At 42.5% G+C, this 25,676-nt stretch overlaps 1 protein-coding gene across 3 annotated transcripts; it reads right to left on the bottom strand.

Annotated features, from left to right (window-relative positions):
• Positions 1-7,575: 7,575 nt before the first annotated feature.
• Positions 7,576-24,327, bottom strand: LOC121328708 (pleckstrin homology domain-containing family M member 2-like). 3 transcript variants are annotated; one of them, XM_041273682.1, is made up of 21 exons: positions 23,577-24,327; positions 21,172-21,278; positions 20,513-20,622; positions 20,305-20,404; positions 19,951-20,038; positions 19,520-19,694; positions 18,318-18,377; positions 17,141-17,363; positions 15,725-16,483; positions 15,329-15,398; positions 15,103-15,193; positions 14,781-14,834; positions 13,799-13,863; positions 13,465-13,553; positions 13,252-13,384; positions 12,982-13,172; positions 12,709-12,774; positions 12,019-12,178; positions 11,479-11,658; positions 10,723-10,839; positions 7,576-10,243 (listed from the first exon to the last, which is right to left on the bottom strand). In XM_041273682.1, exons 1-21 carry the CDS (start codon positions 23,634-23,636, stop codon positions 10,106-10,108), a joined length of 3,036 nt encoding a protein of 1,011 aa, XP_041129616.1. In that variant the 5' UTR covers positions 23,637-24,327; the 3' UTR covers positions 7,576-10,105. The 3 variants fall into 3 exon arrangements, with proteins under 3 accessions (XP_041129616.1, XP_041129618.1, XP_041129617.1); XM_041273684.1 differs by lacking the exon at positions 18,318-18,377; XM_041273683.1 differs by lacking the exon at positions 14,781-14,834 and having other exon boundaries at positions 23,577-24,326.
• Positions 24,328-25,676: the final 1,349 nt, after the last annotated feature.

Genomic DNA, 25,676 nt, shown 5'->3' with positions numbered 1-25,676 from the left:
ACCAAGATAATCTTTCCCACTGGCAAGATTACTTGATTTTGGTATTTTTTTTTTGTTTTAAATTTATCATCACTAGATACTACCTGAATCAGGGGGTGAAATTGCAGCAATCCACCGCTCCTTTTCTTTTCTTAAAAAAAAAAAAAAAAAAAAAAAAACAGGATTTGTCATTCATAAAATCAAAACCACTTATTTGCTATTCTAGCCATTGTGTCACTTAAAAACAGAAGTGAAAGCTATTGTTTATATTCATTTCTTTTTTTTTTTTTTTTTTTATAAAGAGAAAATTAAGGAAGGGGGAGACTTAAATTGCAGGTTTTTGTAGCTCAGAAGCTCATTGTTGCACAGCAGCATGGAAGAGAGAGAAAACGCCTCTTACTCGCTGTGAGCCTGCAAGATGAGGGCGCTGGCCGAGCCTGCATGGTTTTCAGCGAGGTGCAGAAGAAAGGTTTCAATGGGCAGTCCCAGGGATTTCGCTATCAGCCGCTCTGCCTTCACACTGCTAGTCTTGGCGTAGTCCAGGACACTGAACCGCCCCTCCCTTGACCAGGCAGGAGAGGAGGAGGAAGAGTTACAGCAGTTCAAAGAAACACAGGCAGCAGGACCAAGAAAGAAATCCAGCCAGCTTCCAAAAACATTGTACCAAACAAAACAAATGCAGGGTTCTACCTTCGACCCAGTATCAGGGTAGCTGGTGGTTCCAATTACTGTGCTCGCAGCCCCATTTTGGGCATTTCCATTATTTGTTCCAATAACCATGTTAGATTAGTATTTTGCTAGAGCACTAAAAGCCATTACATATCTGCTTTGCTACAAGTCTTTTCTGTTGTATAGAACTTGTTTTTTGCAAACAATATCCAGGAACAGGGACAGGGGAGGGTGGTTCAATGTGCTTACTCCTTTTTCCCAGAAATCAACAGCAGGTCATTGAAGAGATGGAGCTGCACTGGTTTCGTGGCAATTTTGATTCTGGAGCCCCCGTTGGCTTCCTCCACGATGACTTGGAGCAGCTCTCCTTGATGCAACAGACAGCGCCCCCTAGTGATCAATGGGATGGACTGCAGGAAACAAGGCCTGGTCAACTGCATACTATAAGCAGAATGCCATGCAGTGCAAATACAAGTAGAACCTTCTGTATTAAATAAAAAATCATTTAAGATTTTCCAGAAACATTTCAAGCTTGTCGATAGTGCTACTTGATAGAGGATTAAATACCAATTGTGCATGTATGCGCAGTGTAATTATGCCAACCCAGTAGTGATATACATTGTTAAATGTATTCAGTACACAAATGACAACATGTTGCTCCTTCATCTGGTGGCTTAAATAATTCCAATATTAAAAATCATTATTGCTGCAAAAGTGCAATACAGACTGCTCCCCTAGTGGGACAAGTGAAATACTTCTTCGTAGCAGATGCCAATAAAAGTGTGCATGTTCCTAGAGGACTCTGTCAACCTGCTGCAAAGACCAATTTGGTGCACTGGTATTAAAAGAAGGTAGCCAGTCGAGAAAATGGCTTGGTTTGAGAATACCTTGACTTTGCGAAACACTGTTTGCTGCTCAAGGAGCACCAGCTCCTCCGTCTGCTTCATTCTTCTGACGTTGTCATTGCACTCCGACACAATCTAGTGAGGGAAAGGAATGGAGTCAGGACAGACAGAGACACAGTGATCAGTGAAAATCAGACTGACTGACGCATGCTGCTGCTAGTCGCCTACCTCACCCACAGCCCTGATAGCCCGTCTGAGTGATGGGATTACCGGCGAATCCAGATCAGACAACTTCAGGATGCTCTGAAAGACAAGAGCCAGAGTCCACCGCCAGAAAGCAGTGGTTAGCAAGGAGACATGGTAAAAGTAGAAATCAGCACGGTACACTGCAGAAGGCATTTGCCAAAGTGGTAGTCCACTTAGCTAAGCAAGGGCGCTGGAACTAGAGGTGCAATAGCACACCCTTGGCTTTGCATGGCTTCTGTCATATACAGGGGTTACAGTTTTGTTTAATGGCTTTCAGCACCCCCACTTTAAAAATTGTTCCCTTTGCATAATGGAAAGGGAAAATCCTCACTATAAGAAAAAGCAAATACTTGACAAGCATCAACAAAGATTTAAATATAAGGAAGACGACAGATCTGTGCAGTGTTGACAGGGGTGGACTCCCATTGTATAGCAGTTTGATCCATTACAGTTTTCACTTGCTGCCTAGAGTTTGTGGCTTATCAAGCTGTTCCTAAAACCGGGCATGGGTGGAACTGCGATGCAACAGGAGTCTTATTTCCATGCCTGTGATGGTGTCGTTACCTCCAGGACGATCTTGAGCCGAGTGATTCTCTGGAAGGGCAGCACCAGGAAGGACTTGAGCGGCTGCCTTTGACACACAGGCTGCTCCTCCAGCCTCCTCACCACTGTCACAAACTTGACGTTCTCCCGCCTGGGACCACAACATGAGACCATTACAGCAACAGTGGAGGGCATCAGCAGTGGGGGGTTATGGGCAACAGGACTGGCTGAAAGGTTTGCCATTTACTTGTGCCTTTGAGGGCTTCTTTTTCCATGCTTTAAACAAACATTGGGTGGGGGGATAGACATTGACTGTATATGCATTCCTGAAGACATTCAATAATATCAATTAATGCTGCACGAACCGAATATTCAGATCAAGCTCCTCACAGGTGAGGATCACTGGTGTTGATTGGGCTAAAGCACCAATCCAAGTGAAGAAAGCTTGTGTGTGGATTGCTGTTCTCCAGAGATCAAGAAAAGCAACAGACAGAAGTCCAAGCAGCTGTTTAACTTGTTTCACTTTGAATGGTAAATTATCCCAGTGAATACCAATGACCCTCACCTGATCATCAGCCCCTGATTTCTGTGCAGCACTCATCCGAATAAATCAGTCCATGCAGCACAATCAGTTCTCAAAGCCTTCTCCACTGAAGTCCATCCCAGTGTGATCCCTTAAACTGCAATCAGTGAGCAGGCTGCAACGCAGTGGGGTCTTACAGCAGGCGCTGGGCCAGGGCCTCCTGGTACATCTGGTTGGTGACGTAGGGGATGTAGACCCTCCTGAAGGCCTCGCTGTGCTGCAGGATCAGGTCGCTGAGGTCTGTCATGACCAAGCTTTCCTCCAGGCGCTGCTCCAGGTCCAGCAGGAAGCTGCAATTCAACGAGACAAACGGGTATAACCCACACAGAGTGAAATCTCATACCATCACCAGAAACACTCAGTATTGAAGGTGTATCATTGTTTCTTTCTACTTAGAAATTGAGCAGTCTTTAAAAACCTTGCTTTGCACCAAAACTTAAATGACCATCTTGCCTTGCTGCAGCGGGTGGAAGAAATGAAACCATATCAATTGGTAGATCTCAATTCATCAAGTTCATGCTTACAAATATGGGCAATTCAGTGCGATTTGGATGTATTGATCGTTTCCTCATCAAGGTACGGTACCTCTCGCTGACGCCTCGCACTTCCAGCAGGTTGGAGAAGAGGGTGTGTCTTTCCATGGAGTGCAGGGTCATAGCCAGCTCCCGCGAGCCCAGGAAGTGACTGACTGCCACTGTTAAGCTCTTGAGGTAGGAGGCTTCTGAGGTGATCACTTCAAACATGGCCTTAGAACGGAGGAATTCAAAATCACCTTCCACAATAAGGGTCGAAATACACTAGAGACTGCATAGCCAAGGATTACGGGCCAGTTAATGCAAAATACAAAATGCATAAAAATCAGTTATATGGTATAATTACAATTACACAGGTGTGTCAAGGTTCAAATGACATTGGAATTGCACATTGTAATTGACCTCAAGACAGATCAGCAGTGCAAAAGTGGTGTTGAAGAGCTGGCCGTACCTCCTGTAGCCGTCTCTGCTGCAGGGAGAGCTGGGTCAGCAGGCCAAGGCTCTGCACCTCTGGGAGGTCCTGCCAACAGGAGAAGCTCGAGTCCTTGCGGGTCTGACTGGGGGAGAGCAGGCTAGACAGAGAGGCACCCAGCCAGCGCATGCTGCTCGGAGACTTCATGTCTTCCTTCATGTAGGTCAGCCAGTAGTCCTGGTACAGGGGCTCTGTAGGGGCCAGAGTAGAGAAAAAAAATATGGTTAGGGTTTTTTAATTTGATCATTATCAAGCAGAGTAATCTCGTTCCGTTATACACATTAATATACCCCTGCTTAATTCCTATGAAGAGAATCCTTTTATTCTTTAAGAAATGTCTATATTTACAATAGCTGCACAATATTAATGAAGCCATCCGTTGATATTAATAAAGCAATCCAAGGGAGTAGAAACCTTGCCATTATGAAGAAAACAAAATTCAAAGTTTTGACCAAAGATAGAAATTAGCATTATTCTACACAGGGTTTGAAAACCCAACAGAAGGGCTCAGGAAAGCCTGTGACTAACACTACAGCTCTGCAAAGGACTCACGTGCATGGATGTACTTAAACTTCTTCCTGGTCCGTTTCTCAAGCAACTCCAGTTCCATTGAAAAGAACGTCTCATCCCTGAAAGAAAGCAGTCATAGAAATGCTATCCTGTGTGTAGGACTATTCAAAGTTTCTACGCATGCAAGACATATGCGGTTGCAGAATAACTGGATCTGCTTAATCTGGATTCTCAACTAGGTTTACTACTGAGCTACAAACACCCCACACTGTCCTGACTGACCAGGCATCTGGCAGGGTCAATCCAGAGTCCTGGTCAGGGCTCAAACCTTCAGCAGAGTCCCGCTGGCGTGAGAGAGAGGCTTGAGACGGACAGAGACGGGCCTCGGTCCAGTCCCAGTCAGCAGCGATGGATGCCAGAGCAGCACATATTCCTCCAGGGAGCTCTGTGGTCATGTCTGCTGGAAAGATGTACAGTATAGCTAGTCAGGGATAGGAACATTCCTTACAGGGTCAAAAATTGCAGTGAGCAAATATGTCAATGGCAAAACATTGTCGCAAATGATATTGCTTAATTATATTACTTGGTTTGAGTCCAGCATGTCAATAAGCAGAGTTAGAAACTCAATGCACAGTCCTGGATTATAGGACTACCTTTGTTTAGGTATTGTACTGAAAAGACCAGGGCCTGAATCAAATCAATTTTAAATAGCACTGTCATATCTATACTTTATAATGGCAAGCAGGCCTCTACTAATTGTACTGCCAATGCACTCTGAGCTTCAATAAGTCCCACAGAGTCTGTAGGATTACCAAAAGGAGTTTTTCAAGCAGCTATAAAAGGTAAGACAGGGATCCGAGTGCACAAACACCCGATCATGTAAAAACCCAGTAGTGTGCAGGACTAGTGCGAGAGTCAAGCCCCGACAAACCAGGCTTCTTGGCCCTGAAGGAGGGTAGGCCTGGTTTGGGTTCCCCCTTAGCCTTCTGGCCGCCCTCATCCTGTCTCCTGGCCAGCTCCTCCCCTGAGGTGTGACGCTTTACTGCCCCATGGCGCTGGGGTGTGTCCAAGGTGGTCCGTTTCTTACGAAACAAGTCCATCGCTGTTGGGAAACACCAACACTACATTTATTACTGTAGGCATTAAAGCATGTATTTAATGTGGAGGACTACTACAAAATTACAGGCTGCCAATCTCTCCTCTGATTGGTTAGAAGACATAAGAAAGCTCAGGCACATGCCTTTCTGACACTAGCCCTGGGATCCAATTTAAATCTCATCGCAGTTATCCTTATAGCAGCTTTTAAAAAGAAGCCAACAATATAAACAGAAAAAGTATCCTGATGGGTTTGGACATTATCATTTATAACACTGCTGTTATTTATAAGCTTTGAGAAATTTCAGCAGGAACACAGAACAGATACCTTAAAGTTCAACTTTAAACAATGTGTTTTTTTTGTTTGTTTTGTTTTTACCCTCCACACTTTCCAAATAAATATTTAGCTAAATCTAATATTCTAGTACCTATAAGAACACCTTTTTTAAACAAAACTACAGCAAGAAGACACATTGCAGAAAGTATCCACAAGATATGCATGAGGTTCTGAAGCAATAACCAATACCAGCCAATTGAATTTTTGGAACATTTTTAAATTCTGCTGAATTATATTAGAACAGATTGCTTTTTGTGCTGAAATTATTATTATTATATTTTTTTTAATTAGAAGGGCCGTTTTTTATTTGTACCGAGATTGTAAAAAAAACAAAAGCAAAAACTAAAAATACATATATTACTCCACTGCCATATATTGAAGATTAAGGGCAAGGAGATAGATAGATAGGATTATTTTCTACCCTAAAGCAATAATAATAATAATAATAATAATAATAATAATAATAATAATAATAATAATAATAAATCTAAATAGCAAACGATAGTTTATATATTAATACTATACCTTTATTGTTTTATATATAGATCTGATTTTCTTCACTTTTTAAAGATCACAGTAGACTTTAACGAAGATAGGTAAATATATCAGTCTCAGTTTTGAGAGTAGGCCCCTGTATTTAATATGTTCTGATTATACAGCGTCCTGACCAAAATACTTGATCTCAACAGAGAGCCGCCGGTCGTCAGATCTTCTGATTTGATGAAAGTGTTCGAACGAATACAAAGAAAGACCCGCACCAGCCGTATCTCACGACTGTTGTTAAGATAGAAAAACGAGTCTCACCCTCCCCCCTGAGATTAAAAGCTTAGGCCCAGGTGTACTCTATTAAACATTACACACTTACGATAATTAAAAAAAAAAAAAAAAAAAAAAAAAAAATGTAATAATTAGAAAATTGATTAGACCTTTTTTACTTGTTTTCAGCTCTTGGACAGTTGCATATTTCAAATTAGCTGTAACATTTGATAAGTAACTTGAACTCTGCAGCTGTTTAAGAGCTATAAACAAGCACAAAGGTCTAATTAAGCAAATTATCAGTTCAGTTAAGGGTCTAGTTAAGTAATTGAGAGCTCGGTTGGAACGAAAACCAGCAGCCACAGGGGGTCCCCAGGACCGAGTTTGAGAAGCCCTTGAATAGGATATATTTTATGCATCTAAAATAGGTCTTTTGTGTGTTTCAGGTTCCTCCATAACATTCCGAGGTTCGTTATACTGAATGAGCAAGCTGCAAATACTGAAGCGGAGCATTGAACAGTAGTAATGGATTGGAACGCATGCATAATTGGTCAAGAACAGATTTATCATGCCCACAGAATCGCAAAAACTATGATGCCTTTAAAGTTCATGTCTTCCTCAGATCTGTTCATGAATTTCAGGAGCTGGGTGCTTTGCTGGTTCATGTTGATTTTGGCAGTGATGGAACACCATATACATTCATGGGTAAAAAGGCATCCTGGCATCTGTCATGTCACCAGAAATTTTACAAGTCAAAATTGGAAAGGGCAAGGAATAGGAAGGAGACAACTTGAAGACCCGGGAGCTGCGATAAGAGGAGGTAGCAGCATGCTGTTTGTGCTAATTAGAGATTAAAAATGTGATTTTAATGTCATTCACTCCTGTAAGTAAGTGATATAGGCCTATACATCTGTATGTAAGGATTCAAATTGTTTGCCTTAGGGGTTAAATGTATTATCTGCCCTTAGAATGTCTGGAAGATCCATTTCGAATAATGATTACAGAACCCAGGAGAAACATTCTATTTTATTTACAACAGCTCTTAATATATACATTCAACAATATACAGTAGTATATAATAATACAAAACAATAACTTTCAACCATGCAGAAATGAAAGTGTTACTGAGATGATAGTATTATACACTCATGAGTTGCTGTACACTTTAGTTAGAAAATGGGTTGAATAATCTGTAAGAAAAACACACATGTGCGAAGTGTTATTAATTATCATCATCTGATAGAATAAGTACACATGATGCACCCTGTACCTGAGAAGACACGAGCGGTACAGTACCTTCCTCATAGCATAACTGACAGGCACACAGCCGCTATATAGCTATTCTATCAGTGTGTTACATGACTTTAAACCCAGGCTGCAATGTTTGATTGCACGGTCCAAAATGAAAGTGAAATGCTGTTTATGGTTAATATGTTGGATATGTAAGTATATTATGAATAGGGCGTAAACAGACAGGTACATATCCTTGACCTGACAAAAAAAGTCAGGGTTAAGATAATATTATTATTGTCTATTTTGGCCCACATGGTACGATAATAAGTTGTCAAAATAATAATGCAGGAGTGGAATTAAGACTCCTATTGTATAGCAGTTTTACCCATTCCAGGTTTTACTACAAGCTTGATCAACCACAGTGTATAGGTAACGAGCTCAGGTGTCTCGTTAAACTTCCAGTAAAACCAGGAATGGTTTAAACTGCTGTGCAATGGGAGTCTTATACCAGTTTGCATCTAGTACTAGTACAACTAACCCCTTAGTTGGATACCTTAACTTGAAGGTCCTAATTCTATAAGTGTAGACAACATTTACTCCCGCTGAAAATAAGTTTCCAGAACAAACTTTATTATTTTTTTTTTTTTAATTTTTTTTTTTTTTTTTTTTTTTTTTTTACCAAAAAAACTAAGTGTGAAGTGGAACTGGTTGTACAAAAAAAATCAAAATTAACATAAAAAAATAAATTAAACATAAAGTCAGACAGGTGGGATTAACACACAGTGCAAACAACCATCCTTCAAGATGAGGTACTCTTTTTTTTTTTTTTTTTTTTTTGTAGTTTATTAAAAAAAAAATTTAAAAGCCCACAAAAAATAAAAAGGTCCTGTGCAGTTTGTGGCAACAATTGAAATGTAAACTTTTTTAAGGAACTGGTTGTGAGTGTTATATAGATACATGTTGAAGCTGCTGCTGAAGCAGGTTTCAGAAGAATGTACAATAACTGGACTATGTATTTTCTGATGCACAGAAGGATAAACTAGTTAAAACTACAAAACTGAACATAATTGTGGGTGACTGCATCTTGAAGTGTTTTGCAAAATATAGTTTCCCTAGAAAACAAAGGACAATGCGGTAGTGTAAAAGCTCCTCCGACATGATCATTACTCCATCCCAGCTCCTATCCTGTTCCATGTGAATCCCCACTACTGCTGTAGTGTTTGCAAGAGAACACCAGGAATACACAACCCCTCACAGTGAATAGGAAAGCGTGTATAGCTTCCGTCACTTATATTTTGTAACGCATTTCTCACTGTATTGCCATGTATCCCATATTATTACCACCGGTTTGTGCCTTGCCAACGCATCAATCGCTAAACAAACATCACAATGCCACAACAGATGTGTGACTTCACAATCAAACTGGCCATCTGGCAGGGACCAATCGGCGACAGTACCATAACACATTCAAATCTCCTATTGCTGCCCTGCTGTGTGTGTAATGAAAACTAATATCAGTTTAAACTGGTCACTTCTTATCTGAGTTTCCATTTTAATAACAGGCATTCCTTTTTTCAAATAGGGTCCCAACAGCATGAAATAGTTCTAGTTTAAATAGAATCAATTAAAAAGAAAATAGTGACTAATTTGGGACTTTATCATTTGTGAGTCATATCTCTCACTTGTACCTTCCTGTCCTATTTATATACTAGAAGCAAAGTCCTGCTAGCTATGCTTGAGCAGCTTCCTGTGCAAAATGCTGCTGCATAGTGATGCAGCAATCACTGTGGTCCTCCTGTTTCAGATGATCCTCAGCCTCACCGATGGTAGTGTCCAGCTCCAGTTTAGCCTTTTTCTGTTCTATGGGGCAAGTGTGCTGTGATCCTATTGGAATACTTGTTTTTGTATGCAGGTCCATGACCCCCAGCTACAGTCACAGTCCCACAACCTCAAAGCACAGCCTTCCCACTCCCTTACCAGAATCTATGAATCTATGGGCATAGTGTCCTATTCTGTGAAGTATATGATCACCTCAGATGAAAAAGGTTCTATTTTACTGGATTTCTAGTCTGCAGGTTGATCTAGATCTGCTAGTTCGCAGGTTGGCGGGGGTGGGAGGCACTAGAGAAGTTCTGAAGCCACATGGCTAGGTTTCAGGGCAGGCGTGTTTGGATATCAACCACACCCCTTCCCTCCCTTCAAGGCCAAACGAGAGCTCCAGCCCCCCCTGCCCCTGACCCTGCCCCTGACCCTGCCCCTGACCCTGCCCCTGGTTAAGGGCAAGTCCTCTGGTTACCCCCTTTCTCAGCACCAGGGGTCTCTCTCTGACCGGCCTCGCTGCAGGCTGTCACTGCGCTGCCACGCACTTCTAATGAGACACAGCGCGTCCCGGCACTTCTTCTGAACCGACGGTTCCACTACCTGCCGCCGTGTCAGTGCCACCTGTGGGAGAGAAAGGGCACTGCGTCTTTAAAGAGTATTAGAGCATCTAGCTGAAAACGACATTTTTTTTTCATTTTCTGTCCTCTTAAAGTACCTTTAGATGACTCTTGCACTCACAAGAGTGGTTTTTATTGCAATTGCATTATTTTATTCATTTGGTAGGCCTGTGTTAAGGTTTGACTAGGAGCTCAGAAGCTACTCTTCAGTTCCAGTTGCCTGCCAGAGATATATCTAACGTAGGTTAAATCAATCAAAGTGTCTTTATACCATATTAGTAAGCACTGGCACCATCTCCTGCTCTGCAGTGTATTCCATTGTAAAACAAGAAACCTGATTCAATACATCACTAGATGGCACTGTCTCTTACTTTTGTCAAGACAATCTGGTTCATTTCTATATCTGTCTATGGCTGGCAACTGGAAATGCTACATGCAAATTTAAGAGAAATACAAAACATAGCAAACCCCTCTCTTCCCCACCTGAAAGATGTCCTGCCAGGCAGCTTCAAAACTGGCGAGGAATCTATGAAGCTCAGCAAGGCAGCTAAAATACAAAACCCAGGGGGGCAGGTACTGCTTCCGGTCCTCTGCAAACTCCTACAAGGGAAATGCATGTCACTCAGAGGACCTTCACAGCATACTGCATCAAATTCACAGGGAAGGAAATACGACTCCTACTGCACAGCTGTTTCACCCACTTCATGTTTTAATACAAGCTTGACCGACCACAGTGTACAGGTAACAAGCTCAGGTGTATCTCATTAAATGCCCAGTAAAACCAGGAATGGTTCAAACTGCTATGCAATGGGAGTCTTATTTAACTCCCTGCAATACACTAGTTTGCGTCTCGTACCCTTCAATAGATTAGCCACACTGTATAGGTAAACTCATAGCAAAGCTTGGAATGAATCAAACTGCCATGCAATGGGAGTCTTAGTTCCATCGCTGTTTAGGATAAGCGGATTATGTATTCTGAACATGAGAAAATTAAATCTTGTTTGGCTCCCAAATAAATGTACCTTTCTTAACATTTCGTAAACAGTGCACTAAAGAAGCGTGGTCGTCCAGGAGATAATTTACCTGAATATAGAAGACTACTGATATCTCTCTCCTCTATTTTGAATTGAGAGTTCCCCCATAAGCTACATTAAATACTCCTGGAATGAAACTGGAAGCAAGGGATTGCTCAGTTGCTGGGGAACAGGTAGTACTCTTTGCACAGGGAGGCACACTCACAATTATACAGTACTCTTTGTCTGTTTCGGTACAAACAGCTGTCACGTCGGTCAGCTCACTGCCACCCAGAGAGCGGAAGAAACTGGTCTGGCAATCTTCATGGCAGGTGAACAACTTCCGGTCTGTCAGCACAAGGCAGCATGGGATACAAGGGATGGGCGCTGCACCCTGAGGGATAACCTGCAAAAGTATCAATCAGGGTACAACTTACAAGGATATAAATCGGAATGAGCCAGATATATCCTGCAAGACACTTTAATCAAGACCCTACCCCAACTTTACAGACTCTATATATCACATTGTTATAACAATGTTACACTCTATATATTGCATTGTTGTAACAACCACAACTAAAGTGTTTTGTTTAAGTTTTTAGACCCAAAAGTGTATAATACTTTGCATGCATGTAACCATGCACAAGTAGTAAGAACACACACAATATCCAAAGTAAGTGAAGACATTCTGTGCTACTATAATGTGGTAAGCGCAACAGCATTTCTATTCCCAAACACTACTGGTTGTCACATCTGATCTCCTCACCCCCTTGGACACTGCCTGGCACAGGTACTGCATCCAGTCAGCCATGTCCTCCTCGTTGGCCGCGCTGAGCTCCAAGGCAGGCCGCTCACTCAGGATCACCTGGAAGGAGTGTGGCCGGTCAGTGGTGTTGGACCGCCGGCAGCCCCCACACTGCTCTCCCCTGGACAGACACACAGACACACCAGCATCAACACCTTTTCAAGTACTTCTCCATTCTCATTCAAAAGGTACAATGGACTAATCTAAAGCAAGGAAGTAACGGCGAGCGCCTGTCTTTGTTAGTAGTTCAATTTGTGCAGCCACAGTTGCAGAGCACTGACGATAGCATTGTCTTTTCTGCCATTGTTTCTGCTGCTGTTTTGTTCTTCTAAATATGTTTTTGCATCCACGTAACTTGCACAATACAGTATTAGCATGGTGCCAAAAACAGACATGTACAGTCCATTAATTTGGATCCTATTAAGTTTGTCAAACCTCTCAAAGCTGTACTCTGCAATCTAGGCATGCCTTCCAGTCTTTAGAGGGTAATATTTACAGTACTTGGGAGATTCATCAGTACCCAGGTAGTCTTTACTAGCAGCTTGCTTGTGTGTGTTTATGTATATATGTGTGTATAAAATATTGCTTTAGCAGTTTAAGCTTCAGTGAGAGTGGAGACTCTGCTATACCCCTCACAGTCCTTGTACTTACCCCATGCTTAGAGAGAGCAGAGGAGTCACATCAGTCCGCTCTGGGTACTGGTACAGAATCCCATTGCTGCCAAGGAAAGAAGCACAATGGTCACAACACATGCAGCCCAGGTGGCACTGAAACACTTGTATTTTATACAACTTCAAGAAAGTGTAAAAGAAAAATACAGACGTAAACAATTAAACACACATTTTTTGTGGTGCTCCCGTGTTTTCCCCTAAAAAAAAAAAACGAGGTGTTTTGAAGCAGTGTGTTGACAGAGTGACAGTGTACCTCAGTACCAGGTAGCAGCTCTTCCAGTACTCCTTTCCCAGGTAGGAGGTCCCGGCTTTGTAGTGCAGCACCCCCTCCTTGGTGTGGGTACTCTCGCCAGGCATGTAGAGGCCATCCTGGTGTCCCACAGCCACATCCATGGGGTCCTCCCAGTGCACAAGAGCATACAGCTGGATAGAAACCTCAGTCGCCTGCAACATCATTCTTTTCCAGTTAGCGTCACACATAAGCAATTGCTTGGTTCAGAAGAGAAAAGGAATAGCAGCCTACCTCACACCGAGACTCCTGTGCCACGAACTTGGTGAGTGCCAGTTTTTCCATGGTGGCGTCAGTGAGAATGGAGGGGTAGGGGGGCTCCCGGCACCCCTTAATCATAGCTGACTTGAGAGAAGCCAGGAACCACCTGCAGAGAGTATATCTGACAATGAAACGGCTCTCACCGAGTTTAAGGTTGCTGAGCCTAAAATGAATGAAAGCACTCACTCCGTCAGGGACTTGTCAGCTGTGTCGAGCAGAAATTGCCTCCGTCGGTTGGTACAGACCAGGGTGACTGTCTGCTGGTCCATACCTACCTGGGACAGGAGAGCACGGAGGCAAGAAAAAGAAATCCGGTGGAAGTGTTAAGGCATTTTCTGCATGTTTTTTTTTTCATGACAATCACTTTTCATGTGGGTATCATAACAACCGCTACTGCTTAAAGTTTCAACACAGTCAGACCCAAGTGTTTGAACTACTGTGAGCAAGCACCAAAGTTTCTATTATTCTGTTTCAGTCAGGCAACCCCACACCCTTGTACAGAAATAGACTCAACACTTACTGAAATGTAATCAAGCTCGTTGTAGGAAACAGCCTCCTCCACAGTGTAGGGTTTCTCTGCAGCTCCTAGAAATAAAATCATCAAGCGCTTAACCTACTGATACAGATTGCACTGTTTTTCTCCCCAATGTATCTACTGGCAAAAAAGGGCAAACAGCACAGAACCTACTAAAAGACAAAGGGGCTTCCTAGAACAAGATACAAAGACACAAAGATACAAAGCTTCCAAGCGGTTTCTCACTACTTCTACAGCGCGGCCATGGATTTGTTTTGAAATAGGAATTCAATAATGAAATTACCTTGCACGGATTTTACCAGATTTGAAATCTTAAATTTCACGGTGGTGTAACAAAGTGTAAACATGTAGTTACAAACGGCAAAATATAAACATTTAAAGCCCTGAAGTTAACAAAAGTATGTCACTAACAAAGTAGAAACGCTAAAAGTCAATGAAACTGAAAACAAAGGATCGCTCTTTGATTGCTGAGTTTCTGTTATAGTTATTATTAAAAACAGACTGTTTCTGGTTTTAAATGTCATTATATGCAAAAGTAACTCAAACTATTCTGAAATGCTGAGCATTAACAGGTCCCACTCTTTAACTAAGCCAGGGGTTGAATGTGAGCACGGAGCATCCTGCACCTGTGGTTTTTCTTCATTCCCTGTCTCTGCGGTGTAAATGCCTGCCCATTTTTAGACACAGCTCTTCTCTGCATCCACTTAGTTTGTTGGGATTTACAGACAGTGCTGAGCTAGCCCGGGCAAAGAAGGATGGGTCTGTAGCTGGATAATATATAAAAAAAAAATAACGTCACTAAACGTTACTGCTGCGTTTACTTGTTTTTTTGGTCCTGCGGTTGCTTTTAATTTCTTGTTCTGTGCGTACTGTTCAGCTTCCATATTCTTTTGCACGATCTGCTGCAGTGAGAATTGTAGCACTTGATTTATATTGGACACTCATTTTAAAATCTAATTTGACTCACCTAGCATTACTGCCAGTTGAGAGCCGTAGGTCACACTAAATCCGCCCCAGATGCCTGTGTGTACCAAACAGTGAGTGGGCTGCTGTCAAATCCGATCCACTTTCTGATGATCTTTCTTTTTTAAATTGAAACAAGCTAACAATCGCATCAAGTACATATAACTGAAGACTAGAGTTCATGGTGCAGAAAGAATTTCATGGTCCGTGTCACATTTTTCACAGCTGTGAAATAGGTAGAGCCCTAGTTATGATGTTACGTTAATGGGAACTTGTCGCCTGTCAGTAATGCAAGTCTACATACAATACACCTTTTTGTAGGTTACCTTTTCTTAGCAGGTAGATATAACAGTCAGTAAGCAGCAGGTAGAGCAGCTGAGTGTTCCCTTCCATGTGTCCTGTACTCATCCTGATCATCTGCAGAGAGGAGAGGAGTCAGGGCAGGGTAGAATACTACAACAAGGCAGTCAATGTTTCATTTAAAGAGGGAATTCACAGAACATCCAAACTAACCAAGCACCTAAATCATTCAGAAAAAAAAAATAATAATACCTTGAAAAGCTGCTCTTCATTTTCCCGAAAAACATGGATCATTAGCAGCAGGAGGTGATTGTTATCCACCCTGGAGCAGACAACAGACAGGCGCTTAATCAATGATGCTTTTCTGGAGGGCTGCTCTGTTTTATAGTACAGAACAGAACAGGTGAAATCAATGATTCAAGTGTGACAGCGTCACCTGAGTTCTGGAACCAAGCGATCAAAGACACTATAGAATAGGCTATAGAATTCTAGGTGTTCAACTTACTTGAAATAGAGATAATGGGAAATGGAATGTAAGTGGAGTAGCAGAGCAATTGTACATATCCATCCAAAAGGTTATTTCTTTCTTTTTTTAAATTAAGCTATTTATTTCAATATGAAATGTTGAAAACCAGGACTGTGGCTCACCTAAACTCAGCTGGATGCATGACCTCTGATGGGCTACTGGGCTCATCTTCCTCAATCACACAATGTCCTCGGGGTTCCTGGCCAGAGACGGGCGTTGGGGAGTCTGGAATGTTGTTGACGGTGTCCAGGTGACCTCCATTATGAACCGCCTCTTTACCTTCATCCACTCGCCGTTCTTCTAGGGGTCTGGCTGCCTCTCCTGCCTGCACTTCTCCCGCTCCCTCACCTTCATGGCCACCATGAACATGCGGCGGCTGGCCATTCCCTGCAGGGTCATAGTGGCCACCACCTGAGGAAGCAGGGCCTGGACTTTCGGGGGTAAAGCGGTAGAAGTCGTTGGGAGGGGGGGTCTGGAGGAGGTCCTGGTCCAGGGGGAGTAGAGGGGGGTCCGGAGGCTCTCCCCCTGAGCTCTCCCGAAAGGGCTGCTGGCCGTCAGGCTCCTCTGTCCTCCAGCAGTCAGTGTCCAGAGCTCCATTGAGCTGGTCCATCACCTCACGCAGTGGCTGACCCACGCTGTCCATCGAGGTGTCGGTCATCTCTGGCAGACGCAGCCCCTCGTCTCCTACTTCCTCCTCCGCTGGCAGGGCCAGGGAGTCCTCTGGGCCCCCCCTCTCCGCCAGGGGCTCCACCATGTCCCCCGATTCCCGCTTCGATAGCTCCTCCTGCCCCCTGCTCTCCAGGCCAGAGCTGCTCATATGATTGCTCACCATCTCCACCTTCCCTCGCTTCTTCTTACAAGGCTTCCTTCTCCTGGCTAGCCTGCAGGGAACAAGATGAGCTTGCTGTAAGATAAGGTGTTGCAGTCACTTCAAATGCAAGCATCAACTTATAAATGTATATGATGCTGTGAGATAACGATTCCTTTTCACTCTCCAATATTAATTCCATTAAAACAAGTATTGATATGTCACTAACAACACATATCACCCATCAGAGCTCTCAGTATCATGAAATGGTAGATCAGCAACCATGGTCTACACATCCACAAAATACAGAATATCACGAACATCTCTGTTAGTTTCAGGCAAACCAGACAGGTGATTCCCAAAACACAGACAGGTGAGCCAATGAAGTGTCAGTGCCAGCAGCGAGCACACAGGCAGAACATAAATAACAAAGCCACTCAGAACACCAGATTCCAGTACATCTTATTAGACCATAAGTCATGTTCATGGTAACAACCAACTGACAAAAAATTCTAAAGATACGGATAACAGGATAAACTATGTACTGCTTTCTGTTTTAGATTTACATTATTATGCACGGCTGATCCTGTCTCAGATTTGCTTTGGGGACCTTGCCCACCCACAGTGCTCACGAGAAGACACTCTTATACCACAAGAGAGACAGGGTGAACTGTACATACGAACCGATAACCTCAAGCTGCTGTATGTTGTGTGCAGTGTGGTGTCCCACCTGATGACCTCCAGCTCTGTGCCAGTGCTCTCTGTGTCGTCCCCAGCTGTGTCACTCCTGTCCTGGGAGGCGTGGTGCACAGGGGTCACTTCCGCGGAAGTGGCTGTGTCTGACTCCTCGTTGAAGGGGTTGTAGCGCAGCGTGGGGCTCCTCACAGCCACCTCCAAGAGGGGAAGCTCACAGGCTGCAGAACGAGGGCAGCTGACAGAGTCTGTGAAGTCTTCTGTAGAGAAAGAGCATCACGCAGCAAGACAGACAAGACAGTCAGTCACTGCTACATACAAACACACAACTGCACCACACCGCACCAAGAACAGCATGCTGAGAATTATAAACATAGTACATGGGGCAGCCAATTCATTTAAACCTCTTCAGTCCTCTCGTCCTCAACAGCCCAGGATTTAGTTCAAACAGAAAATGTTGTTTTAAAAAAGGACAAAATAAATGTGTTTACTGCGATCGCTCTCAAATTCTTATGAATTACTGTTAGTAAAGGAACAAGCATTAATTCCAGCTCATGCATGCATGCATGCGCTGCGCTTTTATCACTTTTTATTAAAGATTTAAAATACCTGATCAGCTATCCGTGATCAACGCTAACAGGAGGCCAGCCTGTTGTTTTGGAAAGCTCTGGCACTGTACAGGAAAGTACGTCGGGCCACAAGGTCTTGGTAACTTTATGATTACCCCTGAACGTAACTTTATTTTTTTTTTCTAACATTCAAGTGCACAGCAAATATCTGTATAAGAGTTGCTACCCAAATCACCCCAGCAGAAACCAACACCAACTACAATCATGATCTCTCATGTATAACTGCAAAGGACTAGTGAGAATGTAGCTATGCTACGGGAGGCAGGAACACACTTTTGATAAAGCCTTGTTTGTCAACCCTTTAAAACGAGTAGAACAAAGGCTTTTAAATCCAATTGACCTCTCTTCAAACAACATTATTACTGGTTCATTTTAGTTTGTGCAGCAACAAGCTTTACAGTAAAGGAGATTGAAAAACCTTGCAACCTTTAATTCCCAAATCTGTGTCACTCACACACACAATTGCCTCTGCTAGCGATGCCACCGTTACACATGCACTGTGCACCACGCACACACAGGACATTGCAAGCTGGGCATGCAGCAAGCTGAGGGAGGGGAGGTGATGGTAAGAGAGCAGAGTCCCACCTTCCCAGTTTATACTGGGCATTGACTGCGGCGCAGGGAACATGTCTCCGAAATCATAATCTAAAAACAAGGGAGGGACAAAACTGAGCATCAAAATCCGAGGCAGGCATGTAGTGATGGAGGAGGGACCACACAAAACCAGGGCTTGCAGGGTAGAAGGTTCACCGTGCTTCAGAAAGGTGTACTAGTCAAATACACCACATTACAGGTGTATAATAAAAAGCAGATTACTGTTACCTATAAAATAGCATCTGGTATACCCATGTAGAATACAGCATTCAGTAGCTCAGCTGGTGTGAATGCAGGGTACCACTGTCTACTGTACATTCAGTGTCTTCTTGTTAAAAAATACTTAGGCAAAGTTTTAAGAAACACGATGAAATACATTTAATTAATTTATGAATTAATGAATACCCAAACATGTTATAACTAATAATGTATGGGTGACATTAACATCACAGTGTAAAAATTATCAAAAACACATATAGATTGTATATTTTTAAAAAGGTGTACTTTAGGAGGGGCAATTTGTATACACTAAGAACCACAGATATATTGGAGGATTTCAAAGTGTTTTGCCCATCCTCCATCTATATTCAGCATGAAAAGGGAAGAAGAAAATCATGACTGCTGGAATGAAACCATGAATGATGTGAGGCTGAAAGGGGTTTGGGACGGTGTGGAATTCTTCCTCCAGCGTGCTGAACGCTCTCCTCCTTGCAGCTCCTAATCCCCCATGGGTTGCAAGCACCACCAAGGAGGGGGTGGGTGGGCTGGAGAGAGATCCCGCATCTTTGGTGTGGATTCAATCAGAAACAACAGCACTGCTTTACTATGACCCACTGGACTGCCCTATTCTATAGCGCTAATCAATCAAACTTTACCCCTATTACATTAGTACTTTATATGTAAAACCTGGAGGTTGGTTTCAAAGGATTGAAGTCAGCTGGGGATTATTAGTATACTAAAGAATATAAATGACATTTAATACTGCTAGTGAACATGAACATGCTCATAACTGAATATAAGTACAAGTAATGTTTGCATTAAGGAGGATAAAAAAATGTGTGTTAAAATGGAAAACATCCTGAATGTTGCTATAGAAGACAGAGAAATAAAAGGAGTCATAAAGCACGGTGCTGGATGTTTCTTGCCTGAATTCCTCTCCACCTAGCCAGGGGGCCGGGTCGCTGTGCACTCACCCTCGCTGGAGGGGGCGATGGCGCTGTCATCCCACTCCAGGTTGGTGGAGGTAATGGAGTTGAAGGAGTTGAGGGACAGGCTGTCTGAGCTTGGGAGGCGCTCCTCGAAATCCAGCAGGTTTTGGGGCTTGTAGTAATCGGGCATGTAGGGGGCCAGATCCAGGTATGGGACGTCCTGTAGAGGGGCAGAAGGCGGCATGGCTTAAAGCAGCAATTGTGTCTGATTCTGTGCTGTAGATGTACTATGTCGAAGGACAAGTTGGAATACAGATCTTCTGTGTTCTTCTTCTTATGGAGTTTGGAATGGTTCTGGAAAGTCCTGTGTTTTATAATAATTGAGCTATCTCAAAAGGGACTGGATTGTGGAAATCAAAGACAAAGACTTAGCACTCAGCAGCAGATGACGAAAGGGTGCGAGGAGAAGCACGTACCAGGTCCAGGTTGAAGCGGATGAACTCCAGTCCAGATACCAGTGTGAGGAAGAGGGTCAGGTGGTCATCGCTGCAGACCAGCGCGTTCCTGAAACACAAACAATGCCTTTCTTTCACTTGAACAATCAATCACTGATAAGGGGTTGTCAAAACTGCAAAATACCTGATCACGTGTACAGATCCCGTGCATAGAACATACTGCTCAATTAAAAGAATTAAAACTACTTGATTAGTAGTTCACGGCAACAAAATCTGCTTTTGTGATTTGTACATCTCTTACAACCATGAGACATTTCAGAGGTTGCAGATCCCCTACTTGAACACACTGTGCTGTTGACAGATAGCAGCACCTACTTGAAGTAGTACTTGTGTAGCAGAGTCCGGTTCTCGTGAAAGAGCCGCAGGTAACTCTCCAGGGAGCTCTCACTCAGAGCCAGATAGAGCCAAGCCCGGCCTGAGGAGACACACACAATCTATTCTCAAAAGAGAGGCAAAACAAAACACACACAATATACAACTCAGGACAAAATACACTTTGAATAAATCAAAGTCTGATCCTCACTGCGGCCCATGTTGGTGGCAATGTGCTGTAGTTCCTCAATCTGCTTGATGGCTTCTCTCCGGGTGAAATGGAGGACGAGCACCCAGTACCCGGAAGAGATATCCTGCAACCTGAGGGGGCAAAGGATAGGTAGTTCAGGATCTAGGAGATAAGGCAGGGGGTATAGAATACACTGACTTAGAGGATTGGGTAGTTGTCCAGAGGGTAATGGGCTGAAAACACTGCCACTCAGTTCGCTTAGGACCAGATCGCTGACCAGCAGTATAAACCTAATTAAAGTCTATTTTTACAGAATTAATTGTAGCAATCACTGTCAATACCTTATAGACTTCTGACTGTAAGACTTAAGCTCTCATTAGGCACCTTTAATACTGCTTGGAGGGTCTTGATACATGAATCAGTCCCATGTCAACAGTTTAAGCTACTTGCTTACTAACTCAAGATGACACACAATTGCATGGACGGCTGTCATGCAAGGCAAGCTGGCTGCCATCAGAATTGTCTTCAAAAAGAACAAAAGTGCAAAACAATCAGATATTATGAAAGTAACTGCAAAAACAAAACAAGATGAAGTGACTGAAATCAGTGACTGTCAGTTTGATGGTGTTCCAGTGTAGAGTCCTATCTTTTCCCACAATCCCCAGGACAGCTGACATTACCCATAGAGCAGCGCGTGGTCCAGGTGCTCACACAGTCGTTGTAGCACTCGGTCATGGTTCCGGATGGCTGGGGTCTCATCCTCACAGGCAGCAAAGTAACTCTGCAGCTGCAACGAGCAAAGGGTCAAGCTATGATACAGCACAGACCTCAGACTACTGAACACATCTTTATTGGGTTTTTTTTTTTTTTTTTAGAAAATCCTAAAGCCTTAAACTAAGTGTCAGTTTTTGCTCCTTTTAAGACAACAACAGAAACCACACAGTACATAAGTTTCCGCTGGTAACCATTTCTGCTTGACTAAAATGTTTAGTTAGCCAATTATCAATTATAACACCAATCATTCTGAGTAAAGGTCTAATTTCGCTGTGCTGTTTTTCAAAAGATATTGAATTACCAAAGCACAAAGACGCTGTAACATTTCTACCATGAAAGCGTATCAGATGGACAGCAAAACAATACTCTAGGTGTGCAAATTATGTATGTTTTAAGCTTTCAGAAAACTTAATCATACCATTTTACAGCCATGAACTGGGAAGCAGACATGTTTCATGTCATGTCTCATACAAACTTAACAGGTGGGTGTGCCAGAAATGCATTACCTAATATCAGTGTGGTGTAATTATTATTGTTCATGTTCATTATTATTCACCAGTACTTAATTCTATATAATTCTTATATAAACCACCGCCCCATTTTCAATGGTTTTCACTTTACATCTACCTGTTATAGCACACACTTCTTCAGATTTATCTGTACATAACAGAAGTGCAATAAAACGAAATCTGAGATGTTTGTACGGCTGACAGCAAGGCAAGCCTGGCAGGGTCTTGCTGTACTGAACGTGAATGCCTGACCTCATGTTTATTCCAAGTGCCTGACAGTCACATGATCTGGCAGGGAGCTAGAAATACCAAAGAAACAAAATAGCAGTAGTAACAAATGGAAGTGGATGGAGAGACGTGACTAGGCAGGAATCGGCCAGAGATATTGCTAACTCAGAAGCTCCTACAGTGTAGCTCAAACAGTCAATATGACTTACCAGGGCTTTTTACAAGTCTTACTTGCACCCAGTCCTGCTTGAGATCTATGCTAAACTAGTCAAGGCAAGATCTTGCCCAGCTGGCAATCAATTAAAAGACCTACAGACTCTGTTGTTATTTCAAAATCACAGATTAACCCCCCCCCCCCCTCCCCCACAGTTGACCACAGTTTCACTTACCATATCTCAGGAATGCAAAGTTATACTGTTCAGCATTTGCATCAAACAGATACACATCAGTGCAACAGAAAAGCACTGTTGCAGTTGTCATGCGCATTACAAGACTGTAACACTTCTAAATATCGACATGCTCTGAGAACAGTTGGGGGGGGGGGGGGGTGGGGGTAGTATTTGAACAAGGGGCATGTAAAACCTTGAACTGGCCCATTCTCATTGCATTTAGTTTGCTTTTCTGCTGGACATCAGCTGCAGGGAAGAGGCACAATACTGTCAATATGGTGTGGGGCCAGCATGGGCAGCCAGGCTGTTACAGATCCCAGGTGACAAGTTTGCAAGGTATTCTCATTGTTCTGAAGGGATGAGGCTATTCACCAGAGTAGTGCTTCTAATCTCTTCCACAGAACAATCTGTATTTTGTTATCAATTTTAAAACTATTAATGATCGAGATACTGTATAATAACAATATGATTCACTGTATTACTAGGTAGCAACAGTTATTTACATGATAAAAAAAAATGCACTTCAGACAAATTGATAAGGGTCAAGGGCCAAAAATAATGAGCTATTGCTTTGTCGTCTTTAAATCTAAAACTAAATGTGCAACACAGCTATCCTGAAGTCTGTCTTTATAATAGCGATACAGATCTAGCAGTACTACTTCATCCAATTCAGTTTGGATGAGCAACTTGTACTGAGCAACGTCTGTGGGTCTTGAAACAGCCCACAATGACCGCTTTATGAATTGTACTGTAATGCAATGCACCTTAGTAAGAATCATTAAGAAAGCCCCGTTTTAAATATCTTTGTGACTGCCTAGTATTAAGTTAAGATGTAGCCGGTTATACAATGTTTAGTAACAGTTTTGAAATTTAAGTCTGGGGAATCTGATGACGGTTCGTGTCTGACCCGTTGCTGTGTGACCGATGATGACAGCCCGAGTCACATCAACTGTGACTGGGCCTTGCCTGTGACTACTAACAAAACAAGGCAGTTCATCTCCCTGAAAATTAAAACGCTTTTACAGTCTGTTCGTTGTTTTTTTTCTTTCGCTGTCACTGCAGGCCCCTGACAGCCAATATATCTTGGAGGACTTCCTTCGTTCTGCACCCCAGGCCCGCACAGCCCCGTTCTTTCCTAATCATTTCTCCCGTGATCTCCTTCACCCCGTTTACTCCTTTGCTTACCTTCTTAACAGACAGAGATATGTTCTCCAGGATTCGGTCCTTCACCTTCAGCTGATCCATTGCTCGAGTTCTCCCGACCCTCCTCTGAGTTGATATATCTGGTAGCTGCAGCCTGTCACCTCGGATGGTCGCTTGTTTCCTTCCACAGCCTCCCGGTCAAGCAGGGAAGAGAGTCAGAGATTCTGTCTGCGAGTCAATCAACCAGCTGAGAAGGATGTTGTATCCCGCAGCAACTGGAGTCTGATCCCAATATCTCGATCGCGTTCTAGTCTGAGTTTCTTATATAGCCAGGCACAAGTTTTACAAATGTCGTACTAATTTTCCTGCCCAGGCAAAAAAAGTTTTTTTTTTTTCCCTCACCCGGTTCTATTTCTGCCTATTGACTTGTGGCATTTCCTTATTCTTAAACACCGCTGTACCCACTTCACGTTTCTATTTATTATATCTGCTTAAATACCATGCATGGCTGTCTATTATAATTCGCGGTACCTGTCACAAGCTTGGTGACGGTCTCATAATTTGGAATCTGCAGTGCAAGAAACTGCTTGACTAGAACCAAATCTACACTGTCACAACTGGGGGGGAAAAAAAAAAAAAGCTTTGACGAGTTTAACCTGTCCCCCATCTAAAAAAATGATAATCTAAAAGTCCTGTTTAATGCACAGGTAAATGACCCTAAAAAACCGTGCATCCAAGTGTTCTCTATTACCTTGGCACTGACACACTGCAAGATAGGACACCAGGAACCCGTGACAGGACCTGACGTCACCAGCTCATAATAATTCACATCCAGCAGAAGTATTGAAATATAAATGCTTTCGGGAAAGAGAAGTGAAACTTCATCAGCACTAAAACAGCCATTGTGGTTAAATTGAAAGACTTTGAGATAACATGTTCTTGTGAAAATAAACAAAAAATGTAAACAGACATTTATTACGATGTTATTTTTAAAGATGTAAGTATAGTATTTGAGTGCTACGTGTTTAATGTGTTTAAACCCTGTAACAGTTCTAACCATCTGGTGTCCAGTAGAGTAGCCTATACAATGATAGCAGTTATTATTTTTAACATCGAAACACCATTGTAAGAGGAGTTGTAAAAAGGCAAGCTGCGATCTTCTGTAAATGGAAACTGCTTAAAAAATTGCTTTAAATGCTTTTCAGAACTTGATCTCCTGTCTCCCGGAGAGATTTATGAAACGTCCGATAATTCCCATTGACAATTGTAATATATTATTACCTCGTTAATGTTTTAGAACAAGCGTCATATATACAGGAAGTACGAATGAATGCTACATAGCACGTGTAACAACGTGTGGCAATATATATTAAAAAAAACGATTCATTTTAATTCATGCATAGGCAAAAGGCTAATTTGCATCCATATCATCAAAATTGCCTGTATGAATTTAGGACACTACAGCAAGTACTGTTTTGAATGAAATCCACTTACTTCCATGTCATACATTTCTAAAACATCCATGCACAAGGCATTTAAAGCAAGTGCGTAAACAGCAAAGGGCATAGGACCGTGGGAAACGCTGGATACTGGATGATGATGCCAAAGCTAAACCAGAGATGAACATGAACACTGCTGGTCTGTGGTGTCTTCCAGGTCCTGCTCTAGCATCACATTGTGTGCAGTAACTACTTCTATCATTGTATTCAGTTTATTTAACTTCTTACTTATAGTTCCTACACATTTGGTTGTTAAAATAAGTAACAATACAGCATGTAGGGTATATCGGGGTTAACAAAGCTTTTTAAGTCTGCTCTCCTGTGACCCCTCATCACTTGTAATGCTACTATGTCACAAATTTGAAACAAAACGATTAGGCATCAATTAACTGGAAAAATAAACTGACACATGCTCGTTTTGCACACAAAGACCTGAAAGGATTTTTTTTTCATCTCTGGTGAGTGCAAGTCTTCTATTCATATGCAATGTTTTAAACTCCTTTTAGAATGGTATTATGTGGCAACTCACACTTAGAACTGCCTTCCTAAACCCCAATCATGAAATAAAGCAGACATTAAAGAAGTGTGCTATCTTGAGATTTTACTAGGGGTGAAATTAACTATTTACTATTTTATCTTCCAT

Source organism: Polyodon spathula, chromosome 16 (assembly GCF_017654505.1).
Source record: "Polyodon spathula isolate WHYD16114869_AA chromosome 16, ASM1765450v1, whole genome shotgun sequence".
Classification (NCBI taxonomy): Eukaryota; Metazoa; Chordata; class Actinopteri; order Acipenseriformes; family Polyodontidae; genus Polyodon; species Polyodon spathula.
Note: the sequence above shows the minus strand (reverse complement) of the source record. Positions and strands in the feature narration are given on the sequence as shown.